Consider the following 19,073-nt stretch of genomic DNA (forward strand, 5'->3'; position numbering starts at 1 on the left):
AGAGGAAAATGTAAAAAAAAAATAAATTTGAAAGCATTTGACTTTCAGATCCCCCTCCCCCCCTCCCCGCTGTTCTCTTGCCCTGCCTCCAAACTTTCTAAAGTCCCTCCCTCAGAGGAGCTAACAAGCTAACGTTAGCCAGACAGCAACGTCACAGTAATATGTGTGTGTATTTGAAAATAACAATAATCCAAAAATAAAAACAAAAGTATAATTTTAATGTTTTTTTTTTTTTTTCTTTCTTCTTTTTTTTTTCACCAATTACTAGACATTTTTGGTGACCCCACATGGGGTCTCGACCCCAAGGTTGAAAAACACTGGCCTCATGGTTAAGGAAGTGGATTTGTAACCAGATGGTTATTGATTCAAATCGATGGGTCATAGCTGTAAGCCCTTGAGCAAGGCTTTTCCGCTTCTCCTGAGGGATAGATTGAATAAAAAAATACACAAAAAGCAAAGAACACATATTGTGTAAATACAATTAAAAAAAACATGAAATATAGATTCTAAATGTTTGCAACAAATAAAAACACCACAAGAAATCTGCAAGAATTGAGTTTTATTACTTTGACAATCAAAGTCTAAAAAGTATTTTGGATGTTTATTTCTTAATATGCATTCCTGATTGGCTCCTTGCAGTGACGTCACCAGGAGGCGCCGTTTAGCAGTTTCCCTCTTTGACAATCAGAATATCCATTTTGGTAGTTCTAGATTAGGAAAAAAAAACCATAACAGACATAGATGTTTTTCATTCTGTATGCTGAGATTTGTATAAAAAAAAAAAAAAACATAGTGATTTATTTTGCCAGCGATGAAAAACTAATAAAAGTCAAAAGAATTTACTGTAGATTTTCTTTCAAACAACTACGAACTAAAGTGTCAGAGTGTGATTATGATTGAAGTTCTTATTAGAAAATTCATTTCATGAAGTAAAGCATGGATGTGAAACTTAAGGTAAATCTATGTTTTCAGAAGTCAACTTATTGTAAAAATCTGTATTTTTTACCGTATATAGTTTTTTTGGGCACAAACATGAATAACCAAATGCCCTCTTTTGTTACATAACATCTTCTAATAAAGTAACAAACTCTACTGGGGTCTTGTAACATCAACATTTATCATCATATTTTTATTTGCTGCAGGGAAAAAATAAAACATGCATATATCCTACGTCTAAGATTACAAATGAACACAAAATAGACAACAACAAAAGTTATTTTTACTACATTTTTACTACATTGAACCTAATTTAAACATTTAGATTAAAGTATTAGAAAACCTATAGATTAAAACAGGGATTCTCAGCTGGTGGGTCGGGACCCAAAAGTGGGCCGCGGACCTGTACTGGGTGGGTCACAGACAGCTGGTCAAAAATACATAAATACATAATGTGTCTCATGTTGGACATGTTTTATGTTGAAAGAAACTTTTCTTTTGACAGGCATGCTGCACAGGAAAATATATAGATTTATGTTTTGAAACAGTTTTCAACAGCTATTTTTGAAAATCTAAATTTGGCTGCACAGGGCTGAGAGCACGTGTGTGTACTCACGCTCGGCGCACGCACAGCGCGCACTCGTTGGGGTACGTGTTTCCGTCAGTGGCGCAAATGGGCGCGTAGTTTAGCGGACAGGCATTGAGGTCGTCCATGGTGGGACATGAGGGCTGTAAGTAGAAAAACAGCACTGAGCAGCTCACATTCACACAAAATGACGTACACAAACATTATTTGTATGTTCACATGTTTGTGTGTGTGTGTGTGTGTGTGTGTGAGTGTGTCCCATGATTACAGGACAGTTGCTCACTGGACATTTGCATATAGCTTAAAAGTTGAAAAAGGAACCGCCAATTTAAATCCGTTCACTGACTGCTTTGTAGCTTTTTTTCAGGTGCTTTTTGTGAAATGTAAAATAAAACAGTATATATACAGTATAGAGATTATATAACATTTTATTTACTAAAATTACTCACTGAATTACTTATTAACCCTAGTAAATAAGTAAGTAATTTATTTATAAAGCGCTTTTTCCAGATAAAATCACAAAGTTCTGTACAGAGTTGTGGAGAAATTAATACAACAAGTGCATCGTCACAATAGAATAATAAAACATATACTGTACATCATAGGAGCAGCATCATAAAATGATAATAAAAGTATCCACACATTTGAGCTCCATTGATTCCAGAGTCTGGTTTTAAATGTAGTTTTTGGGATCTTTAGGAAATCCAGGACTTTTCAACTGAAGTAGTTCTTTTTCGGTTTGACTTATAACATTTTCTTTTTTCTTTATTTTTCTATTTAAGATGTACAGTAACATTGATGCTGTGACAATGAATCAAAAACCAAATTAAAAAATTACCAAATTTGCCACAATGTTTATGAAACAATCAATATTAAATATTTAAGTTTTATTATGATTATTTACATGGTGACGTATTAAAAAAAAACCCAAACCTGTTTTATTCTTTGATCACATTTTAAGAACTAAACACTGTGAAAACAAATGCAGGGAATAAATGCTAATGTCTGTGTTACCTTCCTCATTTGTCCAGACTTCTCCGTCGCAGCTGAAAAACAAGAAGAGAAAATTTTTAATTAAAAAAGTAAATCACACAGACCCCAGAATGATCAACGTTTTAACCATTATTTTATAGCTGCTGTGCAGCAAAGGTCGGGGTCAGGCAACTTTATAGGCAAAACAAGACAGCAGCTGTTATTGTGTACATTTTAAACAGCTGTCAAAAATTCAGTTATTACAACAAACATAAAAAAATACACATATTACATCTAGATAGCATGGAAATGTTGGTCATTTGTTTTTTTGGACTCCATAAGTGAAAAACTGATGTTTCCAATTGTTTGCATGAGAGCAAAACTCAAAATGCTGCAAAAATGTCAGTTTTCGAGATAAACATCTGTACATCATTTACCAGGACTCCAAAATGTAAAGATATTAACAATGAAAATGTATTTTGCCAAAATTTGAAAGTATGTGTTTACTGTCAAACATTTTGATGCACCTGAGGCTTAATTTTGGATAAACCAAATATCTGTGTGGATTGTCAGTCTGAAGATGATTGATGATGATAATTTGATCAATTTTACAGTTTTTGAAAAAAAAAAAAAATAAAGAAAAAACAGATTGATGGACTTCATAATTTGAAATAGGTTTAAGTTGACCAACGTTTGGTTAGTACTGGGGCTGTATTTCAGTTAAAGTTGTAAATTGATTTGTTGTTCATTTCCAAAACGTTGAACTTTAGAGCGATCTGGAATGAGACTGGACCTTTGTGCTAAATTTGGAGATTATTCGCACATGGGAAGTAGGATTTCCTCAGAAAAAAAAAGATTTACTTCTTGACTAGTGTTTTGTAAATAACGTATCATACAATGTGTTACAGCGTTTCATCCAAACTTCATTAAATTAGTGCGTTGTTTGTGTTGTTTCCTACCTGCGGCCACACAGATGAGCAGAAGTCCCAGAAAAACAAGCCTTCCCGTCATGGTGCTGGTGAATGAATAACTCTCAGTGGACTTCTGTTTTATTAGCAGTTTTATCAGAGTGTGTGTGTGTGTTTGTTTGTGGGAAGGTAAGCAGGTGACGCAGCAACATATTTTTTTTTTTCCCACGATTTAGTTGTACACACCAACTTTGAACTCCCTATAACAGTGTTTCCCTAACTTTATTGCCTCACAAGTACCCCTAGATCATGTTATACATTATTTATTTGTGTCTGCAGGCTCGTCTAAACTTTCCTGTCTTTTCCATCATTAACCTTGAATTTAGCCAATTTTTATTCATTTATTTCTGATGTTTTGCACGTTCTAGAATTTGAAGTTCACCTCTTGTTGTATTTTAAAGAGTTGCGCCACAAATTATTATTGATAGATGAGAAAAATGTCTGTGAATGTGAAAAAAAAAAAATGTATAGTGTTAAAAAATAAACTGACAAATGTTTCAAGACCCCAGTTTGGGAACCACTGCCCTATAAAAAGAAAGAACAGGCAACTAAAGAGTTGTTTTTTTTTTTCAAAATGTATGAATCTTTATTTATGCAAAGAGTAACCATACACAATGCGTAACAGACTCAAACGACTGTAATACTTAAGAATGTAAACAAACAAAAATATTAAGCACAAGAAGAGAAAAAAAAATAAATCACCACTTTTGAACTGTCCTGTTTCTCTTTCTCCATCTTTTCTCTGCTTCTCATACACATGGAAGCCACCGCTCATCACTTCAAGTATCAAACCTTTACTACAGTCGCCGGCCTGATTTTGTCTGAATTGACTTTGTTGCCCCGTGCACAGATTTGCCGAAACAAAAGGCCCGAAGAGCCTCTAAAGTGCTCATTTCAAAAGAAGTGGCGCTCCATGTAGGATCAAAATCAGGATTTCCCTCAGAGTTTTGCGGCAAAACTTTCAAGAAAATTGGAAACCCCTACCCGGATTCTGCACCACACAGAGCACCGTGAACGACAAGCCCCTGAACGCAACCTGCACGGAATAAAGCAATACAAGCACTGATCTAACAACCATTATTCAATATTCACACCCCTATTTTTTCGTATTCACAAGCAAACGGAGATGTTACTGACAGCGAGGCTAACATCATTGTGGCAGTTTACATATTGTCGGCTGAAATGAGATTTTGGCAACATCACCAGCGATGGGCGGCGATTGTAAAGCTGCGCATGCTAAAATAAACATCAATTTTTTGCAACATTTAGCAACAAACGTATTTAGCGTATTTTGTTGTTTTTTTAATGTTACTTTTAACCAGATTTTACAGCATTATTTGTGAATTTGAGATTTTATTCTCTCGTAAAACATATAATCTAAATGTTAAATATAAAATCTACATTGAAATACACATGTTAAATCTAAATGTCACTGGTGAAAGTAAATATTTAGCAAATATGCAAATTTACCCTTTAGATTTAGCATGTGTGAGTTTTTCACTTGTAAAAATATAATCTAAATGTTAACTGTTAAATGTTAAATATTAAATTAAAATGTTAAACCTAAATGCAAAATGTTAGATCTAAATGAAATGTTAAATCTAAATGTCACTGGTGAAACTAAATATTTAGCTAATATGCAAATCATAATTTAGATCTAACATTTAGATTCCACATTTAACATTTGTTTAAATGTAACATTTAGATTAAGATTGAACATTGTTTTTATGAGAAAAAAAAAATCACAAATTTCACAGTTATTGCTGTAAATCTGGTCAAAAGTAACATAAAAAAAAAAAAAAAATCACACGTTTTTTAAATGTGGTTTGTTACTAAATGTTGCAAAAAGTTGCTTTTTATTTTAGCATGCGCAACTTTACAATCGCGCTCCATAACCAGCTGACATAGGAATCAGAAAGTGAACAGAAGCTTTAGTGTTTGCTTTTTGAGTTTGGAGCCGCTGACGGTAAGGAAGGGGAGCGTTTCAGCACAACTTTTACAAAACATTGACCTCATTGGGGGGTGGGGGGTGGGGGTGGGGATGCTGGTGGATCAAATACACACATGTTCAGTTTCCTTTGGCACAGAGACTTTATGTTTTCTTGACTCCACAATTCACCTCTGCACTGGCCCCAGGGGTTCTCTTAGTGCCCTAATTTGAGCATTTAGAGAACTTTTTGTTTTGTTTTTAGACAACACGGGTTAGATCCAGACAATCAAGCGGCGTTCCGTCCTCTCAGAGCTGGTGGCATGCGTTGGCACACGCACAGTAAAGATGACATTCCGCTCATGGCGTGGCCTACTTTGAAAACATGCAGTAGTAAATATTTCAATTCAAATCCTGGCTCCGTTTTCGGAGTTCAGGTAGAAACGCACTGGGGATGTACGGCCGCACGACTATCAAGGAATCACAATATATATGTTCTTTTTTCACATTTTGTTTTTTTTTTTTAAAAAACAGGAAGGAAAACTAGATTATTTTTTTTTTGGAAAACAAAATGGTCACATTTTTGTGCTTTGATGAATCAATAGTGTACATTCCTTGGCAGCCTAAATACATGGATGTTCTAATGGAGTGTTTGACGTTGTTTCTCCATCAGTATAGGCACTGTGTTGCTTCGCAGTGAAACTAAAACAAGGATGGCAGTTTGTCAAAATGAGCCAATCGGGAGTAATTATACAACTGACGAGGGATTGAAAATACTTTGTGTTGACCACACGTTTGAAATAAACAACTGCAATTGGTAACGAAAAGGAAAACAAAGAACCATTGGTTTGTCAGTCTTTTCACAGCTGGCAGTGACTTGTCCAGGTTACGTCTCACCGCAGCGAGCTTCGTAATCAGAGGAATTAAACTTGATTTTTTTTGATCATCTTCTTCCGCGACGCGTCCTTTGCTACACACTGCTCCGTCAAAGGAAAGCTCTAATATTCACCACCATCTAAAGTGAAGGAGAAGCACCAGTCTCCAACCCTCACAGAACTATCTTCTCATCTTAAATACGTTTATATGTTTCTTGCATTGATTTGCATTGAGTTTTTTTTTTTTTTTTTCATTGTTTCAGTGTCTATTGCGATACCTGCAGTCTATGCCTTTTAACGAGGCTGTGCACTGAAGTGCAGGTCCACTGAAAAATGATAACAATTAAAAAAGACTACAAAATTGAAATAATGATTAAAAAAAAACTAGAAAAGTTTGTTCCTCCCCCACAAATCAGTGGTCCATGCTTTTCAAGCCGAAGAAGGGGGTGGGTGGGGGAGGATGGTGGGTGGAGCAAAGCCACACCCACTGATGGTATGTTGTGGAGTCAGACGCAGCTTTCCCTGGTTGTGTTGTTTGTGAGAAAGGAGTTGAGCTGGGAAACGTCCACTTCTACGGCGTCCCGCTTGCTCAAATGAACGTCTTTCAAATGGTCTTCATCACTTTGGTCCTTGGCGAAATTTACAAACACCTAAAAAAAAGGAGAGGGAGTGAGAAAACCAAATTAAAACAGCTTGAGTCAGGGTACGGGGCAATTCTAATTGTAATTGCGTAATTTACAATTCTATACAATTATGACAAAATTAGTGAGGATGCAGGAGGCACTATTGTTATCCATTTTTTTTTTCTGTCACAGAATTTATGCGCATTTCAACTCATAGGATATCAAAACATGTTAAATATTAACTAATGCTAATGTTAGCGAATGCTAATGTTAAGGAAACGTTATCGCTAGGTTAATGTAAAGGTTTGCTAATACATAGTTAACAATTATTAAAATATAAGACATAAAAAAGGCTCAGACACACCAAAAATATTAATACCAATATTTTCACGATTAAAGAAGTTAAACAAGGTAACCAAGAGATGAAAAACAAATCAGATGACCCATTATCGTAAGAGATGCTAACAGAAAGCTAACAAAAGAGAAAGTTAAGTTCTAAGGGGTTATTTATTAAAGGCTCAGTAAATGTAATTAATTGTAATCGAAATGTATTAATTGAGGATGCAATTGTAATCGGCTTTCAGGGGAAAAAATTTAAATGTAATTGTAAAAAATGCCAGTCATTGTAATTGAGTTGTAATTGAACATGGATAATTAAAGACATAATTGTAATTGAAATATGTAATTGACCTCCAACTCTGGCTTGAATTAAACACCCACCCTCAGTGGGATAAGTAAACAATGCACTTTATCACTTACTTGGTCTAAAGTGGTCTGAGACACAGAGTAGTCCTCTATGCTGAGGGCGTCCTTGTTGGTGGACAGCAGGGAGAAGATCCGGGCGAGGGAGGTGAGGGATGAGGGAAGCTGGTACTGAAGCATGTTTCGGTGCTTCTCCTTCAACGTGCTGCCTGGAAGCTCACGCTCGATGAACTCCATCACCGGCCGGAGGTCCGGATCTGGGCCCGCCACCCGCAATATGATGGTGTAGCCATCGCCAAATCTGGCAAAAAGACAACAACATGTCATGTGATACTCTACGGCAGGGCTGTCAAACTTATTTTAGTTCAGGGGCCAAATACGGACCAGTTTTAGCTTAAAAGGGCCATAGATTATAACAAGAAATGTAAACATTATTGGGCCCTAGTTTGTCCCTCTATGTATAAATATTATATAAAAAAATGTTTGACAGATATCAGTCACTGCAGGATCTTTACTTACATTTCCCTAATTTTGTGACCAATTTTTTATTTAACTTGGGGAAATCATTTTAAAATAATCTGATAAAAAAAAAGATAGTTCTTACAATAAATGTAGATGAACTGAGATATTTACAATTGAACGTGTTAGTCATTTACACAATGATTCATGTTTTCTCTGCCAATTTTTCCGGCCGGCCACATTAGATGCTCTAAAGGGCCGGATCAAGTTTGACACGTGCTCTACAGAGAAAAAAACTGAATAAGAACCAAACACTGTTTGATTTCGATAAAATGTAGTTAAATTGGTTTAAAGAGGCACTTCAAAGAATTTTAATCGGGTTTGCACCAACCAGAGGTGTAATTTGCACACCTCAGAAGTCCACATGCGGCCCATAGCAGTACAGCTAATGTTGCATTCAATACAACTTGGAATTCGGCATTTTCGAGGTAAATATTCCGATCTCCATCTTCAAATTTTATACAGTGCCCCTTTAAAATCTGGTGTCACAGCAACCTTGATTATAATCATCAGATTTACCGAGACAATAAAAAAAAACACAGTAATCCACACAAAGTCACTTAATGACATTAAGTCTAAAGATTCCTCTTGTTTCCTGTTTACCTGTTTTTAAGATGCTGAACGCTGCCCAAACAGCGGAACCTGCCATTGACCATGATGGCCATCCGAGTGCAAAGCGCTTCACATTCCTCCATGCTATAAAAAACAAGGTTTTTACAATTAAACATTGATTAAAAAAACTAAATGTGCACCAATTAAGGCCCATGAAGGTGATTAACAGTGTGTGTGTGTGTGTGTGTACCTGTGGGAGGTCAGGACTACAGATCGACCCTCTTTAATGATGCTCAGGATGGTGTTCCACAGGGCTCGACGTGCTTTGGGATCCATGCCAGTCGTTGGTTCATCCTGTTACAAGACTCAGACACTTAGTTTGCCGCCACATATCTTTATTTATACACAAAACATAACAAAACTATTCTATAGCTGCTAACGCACTTCTGATTGGATGCTATCTATATGTTGTTGCTCTGTACCTAAACAATAAAGTTGATAAACTCATATTTTTTAGACAAGGATGTGTTTTTTTTTGGTTTTTTACTGACCAGAAACACAACAGGTGGTCCTCCAATGAGAGCGATGGCAGTCGACAGTTTTCTCATGTTTCCTCCGCTGTAGCTTCCAGCTGCCTTGTCCACATACTTGACCAAACCCAGTTTACGGATGCCCCACTCTGCCACCTGGTGGATAAAGAGTTGTATTGATCTTAACGTCTTAGTTGAAATACAAAGTTTTTTTTTGATGCTGCACTAAACTAAAATGAAACTGAACAGTGATAAAGAAAGAGTTGTGTGTGAGGAAACAGGTGTGTTGTGGTGTTGATGGTGTTGATGCTGACCTCACAGACTTCTTTTTCAGGAATTCCTCTGAGGATGGCGTAAAACTCGAGGTGCTCCCTGCCCGTCAGCAAGTCGTTGATAGCGTCAAACTGAGGACAGTATCCCATGTTCTGATGCACTTCATCAATTTCTGTGTTCACACTAGTGACAGAAACACATAAGAGCACAATGGAAGATAAACAACATGAAAGACAGACATGGCTGTGAACGGTTTAATGAACTAAAATCACTGTAAAGGTGTTCACACCAAACGCGACTTCAGTGACTAAATTACATTCAAAATCAACGTCGACCTCTCTTCAAGCTACTCAATCGTACGATCTGAGTCGCTGGAAGTTGGTCAAAGTTAAAAAAAATATGTCCTATATGAAATATAGACACCACTAGGGCCATTACATATGATTCCATTATTATTTTACCTGATAATTACACAATTTGTCTAAATCTCAATGATATCATAATATCAATAAGTACTATTCGGGTGGATTCAACTTATAAAATCTTAGAACATAAGTAGTACTTTGTGTGGAATACTTTAGTCCTGAAAGTGAAGCCTCCGGCTCAGTAGACAAACCTACTGGGGCCAAAATGAAAGTGGCATTCTCCTTGAATAAGCCTTTTGAATTCTAAGTATATTTTGAGTGAAATCATCCTTTATTAACTCTGTAAGTTGAGCATTTAAACCGTAAGTACAAGTGGCGCATGGACGCATACCTTTGAATCAGTAGGGTAGATGAAGCTATGAAGCAAAATGACTAGAGTCCCTAAAGTTGCGTTCGGTGTGACGATGCTGCAGTGTGTCTCTTACCTCTTGCCTGCCAGGTAGGCCTCTCCACTGGTAACCATAGAGTCTCCAGTCAACATTTTGAAGGTGCTGGTTTTCCCAGCTCCATTCACACCCAGCAATCCAAAACACTGGATAGGAAAGAGAAAACAGTCAATAAACCTCAGATTATTAACAGAACAGAACGATTAAAGTGAGTCTTAGTTCTCATCGGTAGAGAATCATGGTACCTCTCCAGGAGGGATGCCAACACAAAGCCGATCCACTGCCGGCTTCTGCTTCCTCTTGTAAATCTTAGTGAGTTGTCGGAGCTCCAGGATGTCTGACTGGCCTCCACCACTCAGGATTCTCTGTCGCTCTCTGGCCACATCCTCGTCTTCCTCTCCGATGGGCTTCAGATGGCTGGTGGAGGACCTGCACGATCACACAGATGGAGAACGCTTTTAATCGTTTTTTTATTGCGTTGACTTAGCACATCACATGTGTAGGTGGTCTCTGAATTCAACGTGAGCTCTGACGCCTTGCTTCACTTACTTGACCTTGAAGCAGAAGTGGTACTGAATGAGAACGGTGATGCAGAAGAAGATCACACCCTCGATGGCCATCGCAAACAGATTCTTACCGACCATGTCCCAGGCCAGAGGAGAACGGAAACGGTTTTCACCTGAGGAAAAACACATTTTAGTAACAAAAAAGATGACCGTCTGCTGTATATCCCAAGAAAAAGTGTCATCCACATACCAAATCTCTCCAAAGCATCAGCCATGGCCTGATTCTTCACCATGTCTATCAGTCCTCTGCCCAAACAGAAGTGAGGGAAGATGAGGAAGACGTTCTTCAGGATGTCGTTGATACCACCGATCTCCTGAAAAAGGAAGTCATTCATACACTTATTTTCTGCAGACAAAAAGTTAGAGCAGGGTCTCTCAACCTCGGGGTCAGTACTCCATTTGAGGTCGCGAAACACTGGGAGGGGGTTGCCGGATGCCTTCAAAACCACTAAATATTTTTTAAACAATTTGAGCCCATTTTTGCTTATTTTTTTTACCTTTTTTCTGCAACTAAACTTGACAAAAAACATTTCTAGACATAATTTTGCTCCTTTCAATGCATTCTTGCTACATTACTCCCATTTATGCCATTTCTCCATCCAATTTAAATGCCTTTTCTGCACATTTTTCCCACTTTCAAGACATTTTTGACACTTGTAAACCCTTTCAACCACTTTTCCCACCCATTGTCTTATCACTATATTTCATGCTTATTTTTGCCAATTTAGCCACATTCACGATATGTCATGCCCATTATTTGCTAGTTTAAACTAATTGTTCACACTAACCGTTCCAATATTGACACTTTTTCTGTCTATTTTTGGCCACTCTAATTTGCGACTTTTAATCAATTTTTGTGGTTTTTAAAATCCCATTTCAGCACCTTTTCCACCATTTTTGATCATTTTTAACCCATTTTGTTTCTGATTAAAACAAGGATTTAAATCTTTACAACGACTATATTCTATGGCACTAATAATGCTAAACCTCCTGGATAACAGTGGATATTATTCAGATAAATAAATAAATGTGGTTATCACAGATTCATAGAACAATGGACCAGCATTTTGCTGACTTTATCTAATGGGCCCCAAAAAGCTCTCCCCTTTATTCCCTCTAATAGATGACCCTGTCTCCACATATCCTCGGGGTCTAGCATCTTTATTTTTGGAGTCCCGGGCTGAAAAGGTTGAGGACCACTGATAAATGCTTACATTGCTTCCAAACAGCTCCAGGACAAACGTGGACACGCTGCCATTGATTCCTATCAGAATGTTGACGCTGGTTAGAACCACGTACGCTGTGCTGGGGATCTTGAAGAAGAAAGAGGCTGGGTACATCAGAGGTGTGATTGACCATCTGCAGAAAAATAAAACACATGATTTTAGGGCTGAAGTAAAACTGGCTGACGGAATAACCAACACGCTCACAACTCATTCAAATTACCCGTAAAGAAGCAGCAGCAATGCCAACACAGGCAGATTGGTAGAGGAGACGTAGGCTTCTTGTTGGAAACACACAAAGATGATGATAACCAGTGTGGCAGGGACGATGTAGTTACACTGCAAAGAAAGGAAGAAAGGAAAGGCTTTGGTTAATGGACCATTGATGCACAATATTATCAGCACGTTATCGGAATCGTTTGATATTGGCTTTAAAATTAAAGACAGGGTAGGTAATTTTCAAAACTAGTGTGATTTTGAATGTAGCATCCTCCGAGGGCTCCGCCTTTATCCCCCCTCTCCCCTCTGTGCTCCATCTCACTCACACGTGTAGAAACTATGTCGTCTCATGTCTCATTCAGCAGTAAGTAAACGCTAAACTTTATCATTATATATGTTAAAAAAACGTGACCAAAAACTCTGTTTTAACTCAGTCACCGGTGACGCGGTTTGACTGTGGGCTCGTGCCCGCGAGGGTTCTAGAGAGCGAGCAGGGGACAGGGAGACGTGATTGGTTAAAAAAAAACAAATCGTCTTTTTTTATTGGTCGAAGTTTTTACAGGTTTACAGCTGCTACAGATGACAGATTTTCTTCATTCCTTTTTCAGAGCACATAAAATCTTAATTTTTGTCAGGTCATAAAGAAATTTTCAACCAAAAACCTAAAAAGTGTATCTAGAGAAAATTACCTACCTTACCTTTAAGTATCAGACATCGGCCATTTCGTTGATATAATAACAGGCTTTGCTTCCTTGATCAACCCATAGGCACCATATATGTAGACGCTAGAGCTAGGCAATATATCTATATTCAAGATATCTAGTTTTGTATTTGGGCAATATAGAAAATTACAATATTGACTATAATAATATGCATATTTTTAAAAGCTCATTTTGTATTAAAATAATTGTTTTAGGAGTCTCTGCTTTCACTACTTCTCATAACAGCATGAAAAGCACAGTTGAATTTCTGACTGTGTCCTAACCCAGAACTTCCCCTAAACAAGCCACACGACAGAACTCACTCACAGGTGCTGTCCCTTACAGGAGAAAAAGCCAAAAAGTGGCACATGTTGTGCAGCTGTTTGTTAATAAATGAGCCTGTTTGGCATTTTGCATCAGCAAATTTATGCCAGAATTGTCTTTCTGGTCTGATTTAATTTGAATTAAAATGATCTTGATTTATATTGTATATCGTTATTTTGAAAAAAAAAATATCAATATGTGAGTTTTGGTCCATATCGCCCAGCTCTAGTAGACGCCTCATCACATGTGAAGAGGCGTGACCAAGAGCCGCCATCTTGTATTTGAGGAGCAGATTGCTTGTTCTACATAACGTATGTTGAAGATTTTTCTTATTTTGCAAAAGGAATTCTTACTAATCTTACATCATCTTCAGCTTTATCTTATGTCTGCATTTGCCTTATCGGTATCGGTCTTTGGCCAAATGAGCCAAACATCCAATATTGTGCATCCCTACTCCTTGCAGTTGATCGTTTCAAATGTTGTGAGATTTCTTACCATATCCCACACAAAGTTGGCCAGCCAGTAGAGGAAAGGCTGCACTCCACTGATGAACTGCATGTGCTTGGCCTTGTTTACCCTCTCCTGGATGAGGTAGACCACAAAACTGGCTGGGACGAAGGACATGGCAAAGATCACGCAAATGGACACCAATACGTCCACCGATGTCGTCATCCTGGGGAAATCCACGTGAGAGGAAGAAATGAGAATTCAAAAGGCTTTTGGTCCCAGTGTGAACAGTCGTTATTACTATATAACTGCTGTGATACTCACAGTGCCACCTGGGACAGCTGCTCCTTGGTAAGGTTGAGTGGGTGATTGAAGGCGGTGATACCAAACTTTGTTGGGTCTTTTCCTGCGGGCAAACTGGCCCGTAGGATACCGTTGTTCATCACATTGAGGAAGGAGCCGATGCTGTGCCAGCCTTTATTGTTGAACCAGATCTGAGACGATAAAGAGAAGCAAAATGACACAGAAATCGACATTTGTTACAGAGTTTTGTCCAATAATTTCAAAAAGAATGCATATTTACACTTTCGCTATTTTCTTCCTTTAGTTGATGTGTTTTTCAAAAGCAACATTTGCATTTTGCGTTATTATAGTTGTTTTTCAGGCGTTTTGGTGGCGAAATGCTCACAACAGCCATTTAAGCAATCAGTGTGTTAGTGTGAGCTCACCTTGACGTTGTTCTTGGTGTCCAAACCATGAATAAAACTGGAGAGACTTCGGAAAAAACGATCTGCAGCAGTTCCCTGGGAAATGAGTGAGGTAGATATGATAAGTTGGTATGATCGCTAAAACCAACGTTTGTTTTTATTGTTTGAAAGGCTACTTTAAATCTATTTGTGTGGATGAGATCATTCCCGTTCCCAAGGTGAACATCTATCTGACATCTTAGTTTTTTACAAAAGTTTATTAATCGCACGCAAGATGTTTCCGTCACTTTACAATATTTTTTAACTTTTACTTTAAATATACAATCATACCGAACAAGACACAGTAATGAAAAGTTATTCTTTATATTGTTACCCTTTACCATCACATCATCAATTTAACATATCCTATAGAGGCCATCTGCTCTGGAATAGTTTATCTCCCCCAATAAGGTCCATACTCCTACTCACTCTCTAAAAAGACATTAAGAAAACAACTTAATGTATTATTTGTTCATATGTTTGTTGTGTTATGGACCATGTACAGTATATACTTTATGCTTTTTCACCATGATCACAATCCACGCGTAATATGTAGGTTTGTATTTGCATGTGTATACGGGTGTATGTCTCTAAGTATCTACTGTATATGCATATGTTTTAATTTTGTATTTTTTTTAATTTTTTAATTGATATTTTGTTCAATATTTGCATTGTCTTGATATAAATTTTCATGCACTTTTTTTATATACAATTTCTCCTCATATATCAAAGATTAATTGTGCATTTTTATTGAAAGGGGTGGAACTCTTATACAAGCCATTTGGGCTTTGTTCCATCTTTGCACCTTTAATGTTGTTTTTTTTATTTAATGTGTGCTGAATGAATGAATGAAAAATTCAAATTTCTCACCCTTTCAAGGTGAAAACGTTTCCTCAGCTGAACAATAGCATCATCGATTTCATCTTTATGGGAGAGCAGGTGGGAATTCCTGGCACCCAGAGAGAATCCACCGTATCTGTGAGAGAGATGGAAACCATTTAATGGTGAGAGGACGACAAAGAGGAACACAACTCCATTTTGTTGATGCACAAAAAAGTGTAAAAACGAACCTGAACTCATTGACCCAGATCTTGTTCCTCAGACTGTTAGGAGTAAACAACAATCATGAGAGCTTGCAAATTAAAAATCAAAGTCGACATCATCAAAGTCACAAGTGTTGTGTTACCTTTTGCCGATGATCTGCGCATAAGTTTTCACCAGATAGTCCGAAATGTTCCTTCCAGTCAAATTTTGCAGAGTATCTTTCTCACTGATTTTGACCTGAATAGAAAAACAAACATAATCACAAGTTAATTTTGGCTGGGGAATGAATTTCCTATTATTTTTAGGTGTTGTTTAGCTTCAGTATGTGTTTATTGTTGCTAACCTGAGGTGGAGGAAGCCCGCCGGCCCCGGCTGGACACTCGGGAAGCATCCGTTTCCGTCCCTCACAGCTGCATTCGCACAGAGGAGACGGGTTCTCCATGGTCCAGTTACCGTTCTCAAACATGTCCATCACACTAACGGGCACTTCAGGGACCTCCCACTCCTCCTCCACTGATGTACAAGGAAAGTCCCTGGAAGGAGAAAAACTACTCAGATGAATCTCAAAATTACATTTTTTTGGGAGCAAATCATCTTTTATGTTGATGTATCCGACTGTAGGATAATGTCATCGTTCTACTCACATGATGGGATCCTCCTTCATGCAGCGTGTCCCAAAACCGGGTTTGTCCGTCAAGGCTTTCAGAAGTTTGTTATTGTGGTGGTCCTCGGGTATATCATTGCTACGAAGACAAAATGAACACGTCACTTTACTGTCATTCCTCCTGTTATTGGAAGCATTGGTGGGAATGTTTGTATGTGTTTTAACTATACGCTCTATGTTAATATTTTGTATTTATTGTTGTTTGTACCTCTTTCATATGGACCAAATTGGTCTGAAATAAAGTTAAAATGAAATGTCACATACTAGTGTTAGATCACTGAATATACCCAAAAACAGTGCCATTCATGTTTATTAAAATTATTACTGCTTAAAAACTCTGAGTGATATCTAACTGATACTTTTATCAGACGTGTCCACAGCTTTTGCAAGCACTTTACATTACATGGAAGAGTTTAAAATAGCGGCAATGCAGACATGAGGACAGTTAGATAATCCTATGCATGTTTAATGTGCTATAGTAGGGTTTTTCAACCTTGGGGTAGTGACCCCATGTGGGGTTGCCTGGAAATAATGTGGTCACCCTTAAATTATAACACCACCCACACAATCTTAACCAACTTTATTCTATACTTTCACTTTCTCAAATATAAATATAGTTCAAATAAACTGAGTTGGCACATTTTCCAACTTTGTGCACATAATCCTGGCCTAATCTTTATTTTTAACACAGTATAATAAACATTATTAAAAGCTAACTCTGAGGGAAAATAATGTCTCTTTGTGTTAACAAGTGTCAAATGAGGTCACGACCCAATAAAGGTTAGTTAAAAACCACTGTGCTGTAGGCTGAATATCTATATAATCTCTTTTTCGCTGTTATTGTTACTGAAGCTAATGAAGCTGAAACATCTGCCAATAGGGATGATTCATTCTGTAGTGAACTGAGGATAAAGATAATCCAAACGGTACCTGATGAAGGTAAACTGCTCTCCATACATGCCAGGGTTCAGAGCCAGACTGGGATACTTTCCAAAGGGAGGAACAATCAAACTGAACACCAAGGCGATACACACAAACACAGCTGGGAGAACGATCTAAAAACAACAACAGAATGAGATGTTACACATACGGTGACAAATCTCAAACCTTGGACGTTAGTTAACAATGATAAAAACTGCGTCAACACACCTGAGCAAAAACGCCTTTCCTTGAGCGCCGTGCGTAGAGGAATCGTTTCCAGAGCAGAGCGACAAACTGTTGCCTCTTCAGACTCCATCCTTTGACCTGGTACGAACCTTTGCCATCTGTTCCACTGAGCCAATCGGTCTCACGGGATTCTGGACACAGCCATTCATGCATACTTTTAGCTTTGTGTGTGAGAACACGACTGTACACATGGTTATAAGCACAATATCTGACGTGGAAGCTAGCAGTCATTAGCAAACAGTTAATAATCTACACCAGAAGTGCCTGTTATTATTCTCTAATAGATTAATTACAATAGTTTCACAGTACTTTCACACATAAACACCATCCTGCTGACGTAGACACTGGTTAACATTTTGGTTTGTGCTTTTTTATTCAGTAAATCTTTTTTTTTTTTCACAACTCTCTAAACAACATTACATTCATGGATATCTGACTTTGTTGTTGTTGAGCAGAAGTGCACAAGTCTGGTCCTAGAGAGCCCCTGTCCTGCATGTTCTAGATGCACCACACCTGATTGTAATGGGTAGCTCATTATCAGGCTCTCATGTGACATCATCATTAGATTCAGGAGTGTTGGATCCAGGGTCAATTACATTTTAGAATTACAATTACATCTTCAATTATTCATTTTCAATTACAACTCAATTCTGAAAATGTTGACTGGTATTTTTTCCCAGTTACAATTAAAATGATTATGTTTACCCTGAAAGTCAATTACAATTACGTTCTCAATGACTAAAGTTCAATTACAATAAATCACAGTTACTGAGTCTTTAATAAATAACACCATATCCATCCTCTTGTTTTAGCTTTCTGTTAGCATATCTTATGATAACAGGTCAGGTTGACCCATGTCTATCATCTAATTTGTTTCTCATCTCTTGGTTACCTTGTGAGGCTTCCTAATCAATGAAAATATTAAGATTAATATTTTTGGTGTGGGCGTCTGAGCCTTTTGTCTGTCAGTATACACCTCGATTAAATTACGTTTTTTTTTTTTGTTTTTACAGGTAGCGAGAAAACTTGATCTCAAACATATTTTAATGATTGTCAACTACTGTACATATGTGTAAGCCATAGAACTGCAACATGGTTCCACGAGTTTGCGTTTAATTACATTGTAATTGATAAATAATGATGTCATAATTGCAATTAATTGTCAATTCCGAAATTATGATTATAATTCACCCAGACAAAACTTGGGCTTAATAATCATTTCCCTGCACGCTGTTTATTCAAGCTCTACCTGGATCACCTTCAGAGTCATTGAAATCAAAGTCATCCTCAGTGAAGGGCTTCAGGCAGCTCTGGTGATCACCAAACGCATGATGACGGCGGCGAGTGCGAGTTGGAACGACTCCGTCTGGTGTCAAAAAAAAAAAAAAAAAAAAAAAAAAAGCGTCGTTTAGTTTTAAATTGGAAATGTCCTTTTTTTATTCATTTGTTTGAAATGTGGGGTGGGATATTAGAGCTGTTTTTATTTAAGAAGCTACTTTGTAATTTAAATTGTGTGTTTCTCACCTGAAAGCTCGACAGCATCTACTCCACTGTCTTCTGCCACTTTGAGAAAAATCTGTAGGAGAAAGAAACAAAATTCAAACCTGTACTGTAATATAATACAGTACATACTGTAGATCTGTGTTAACCTGCTTAGGACATTTTGCTTACGAGGACCAAAATTAGATCAAGCATTGA

At 37.5% G+C, this 19,073-nt stretch overlaps 2 protein-coding genes across 5 annotated transcripts in view; both read right to left on the bottom strand.

Moving 5' to 3' along the window:
• Positions 1 to 542: 542 nt before the first annotated feature.
• On the bottom strand, positions 543 to 3,571 carry spink4 (serine peptidase inhibitor, Kazal type 4). The gene is made up of 4 exons (XM_028455073.1): positions 3,454 to 3,571; positions 2,537 to 2,568; positions 1,553 to 1,665; positions 543 to 707 (listed from the first exon to the last, which is right to left on the bottom strand). Exons 1-4 carry the CDS (start codon positions 3,503 to 3,505, stop codon positions 662 to 664), a joined length of 243 nt encoding a protein of 80 aa, XP_028310874.1. The 5' UTR covers positions 3,506 to 3,571; the 3' UTR covers positions 543 to 661.
• A 2,332-nt stretch (positions 3,572 to 5,903) lies between these two features.
• The window catches only part of LOC114461271 (ATP-binding cassette sub-family A member 1-like), a 50,460-nt gene continuing 37,290 nt past the window's right edge, over positions 5,904 to 19,073 (bottom strand). For 2 of the 4 annotated variants that reach the window (XM_028443506.1, XM_028443421.1), the window contains exons 26-49: positions 18,900 to 18,951; positions 18,634 to 18,741; positions 17,358 to 17,506; positions 17,139 to 17,263; positions 16,189 to 16,287; positions 15,888 to 16,077; positions 15,687 to 15,781; positions 15,571 to 15,603; positions 15,371 to 15,476; positions 14,483 to 14,557; positions 14,079 to 14,248; positions 13,803 to 13,980; positions 12,287 to 12,402; positions 12,055 to 12,199; positions 11,031 to 11,154; positions 10,824 to 10,953; positions 10,520 to 10,703; positions 10,314 to 10,420; positions 9,505 to 9,646; positions 9,212 to 9,346; positions 8,911 to 9,014; positions 8,712 to 8,804; positions 7,647 to 7,890; positions 5,904 to 6,914 (exon numbers count right to left, since the gene is read on the bottom strand). In XM_028443506.1, the coding sequence (XP_028299307.1) occupies positions 6,771 to 6,914; positions 7,647 to 7,890; positions 8,712 to 8,804; positions 8,911 to 9,014; positions 9,212 to 9,346; positions 9,505 to 9,646; positions 10,314 to 10,420; positions 10,520 to 10,703; positions 10,824 to 10,953; positions 11,031 to 11,154; positions 12,055 to 12,199; positions 12,287 to 12,402; positions 13,803 to 13,980; positions 14,079 to 14,248; positions 14,483 to 14,557; positions 15,371 to 15,476; positions 15,571 to 15,603; positions 15,687 to 15,781; positions 15,888 to 16,077; positions 16,189 to 16,287; positions 17,139 to 17,263; positions 17,358 to 17,506; positions 18,634 to 18,741; positions 18,900 to 18,951 (3,048 nt within the window). In that variant the 3' untranslated portion in view covers positions 5,904 to 6,770. Of the gene's footprint in view, positions 6,915 to 7,646; positions 7,891 to 8,711; positions 8,805 to 8,910; positions 9,015 to 9,211; positions 9,347 to 9,504; positions 9,647 to 10,313; positions 10,421 to 10,519; positions 10,704 to 10,823; positions 10,954 to 11,030; positions 11,155 to 12,054; positions 12,200 to 12,286; positions 12,403 to 13,802; positions 13,981 to 14,078; positions 14,249 to 14,482; positions 14,558 to 15,370; positions 15,477 to 15,570; positions 15,604 to 15,686; positions 15,782 to 15,887; positions 16,078 to 16,188; positions 16,288 to 17,138; positions 17,264 to 17,357; positions 17,507 to 18,624; positions 18,742 to 18,899; positions 18,952 to 19,073 lie in introns of all 4 variants that reach the window. The other 2 variants (XM_028443355.1, XM_028443285.1) reach the window with 1 other exon arrangement.

Source organism: Gouania willdenowi, chromosome 1 (assembly GCF_900634775.1).
Source record: "Gouania willdenowi chromosome 1, fGouWil2.1, whole genome shotgun sequence".
Taxonomy (NCBI): Eukaryota; Metazoa; Chordata; class Actinopteri; order Blenniiformes; family Gobiesocidae; genus Gouania; species Gouania willdenowi.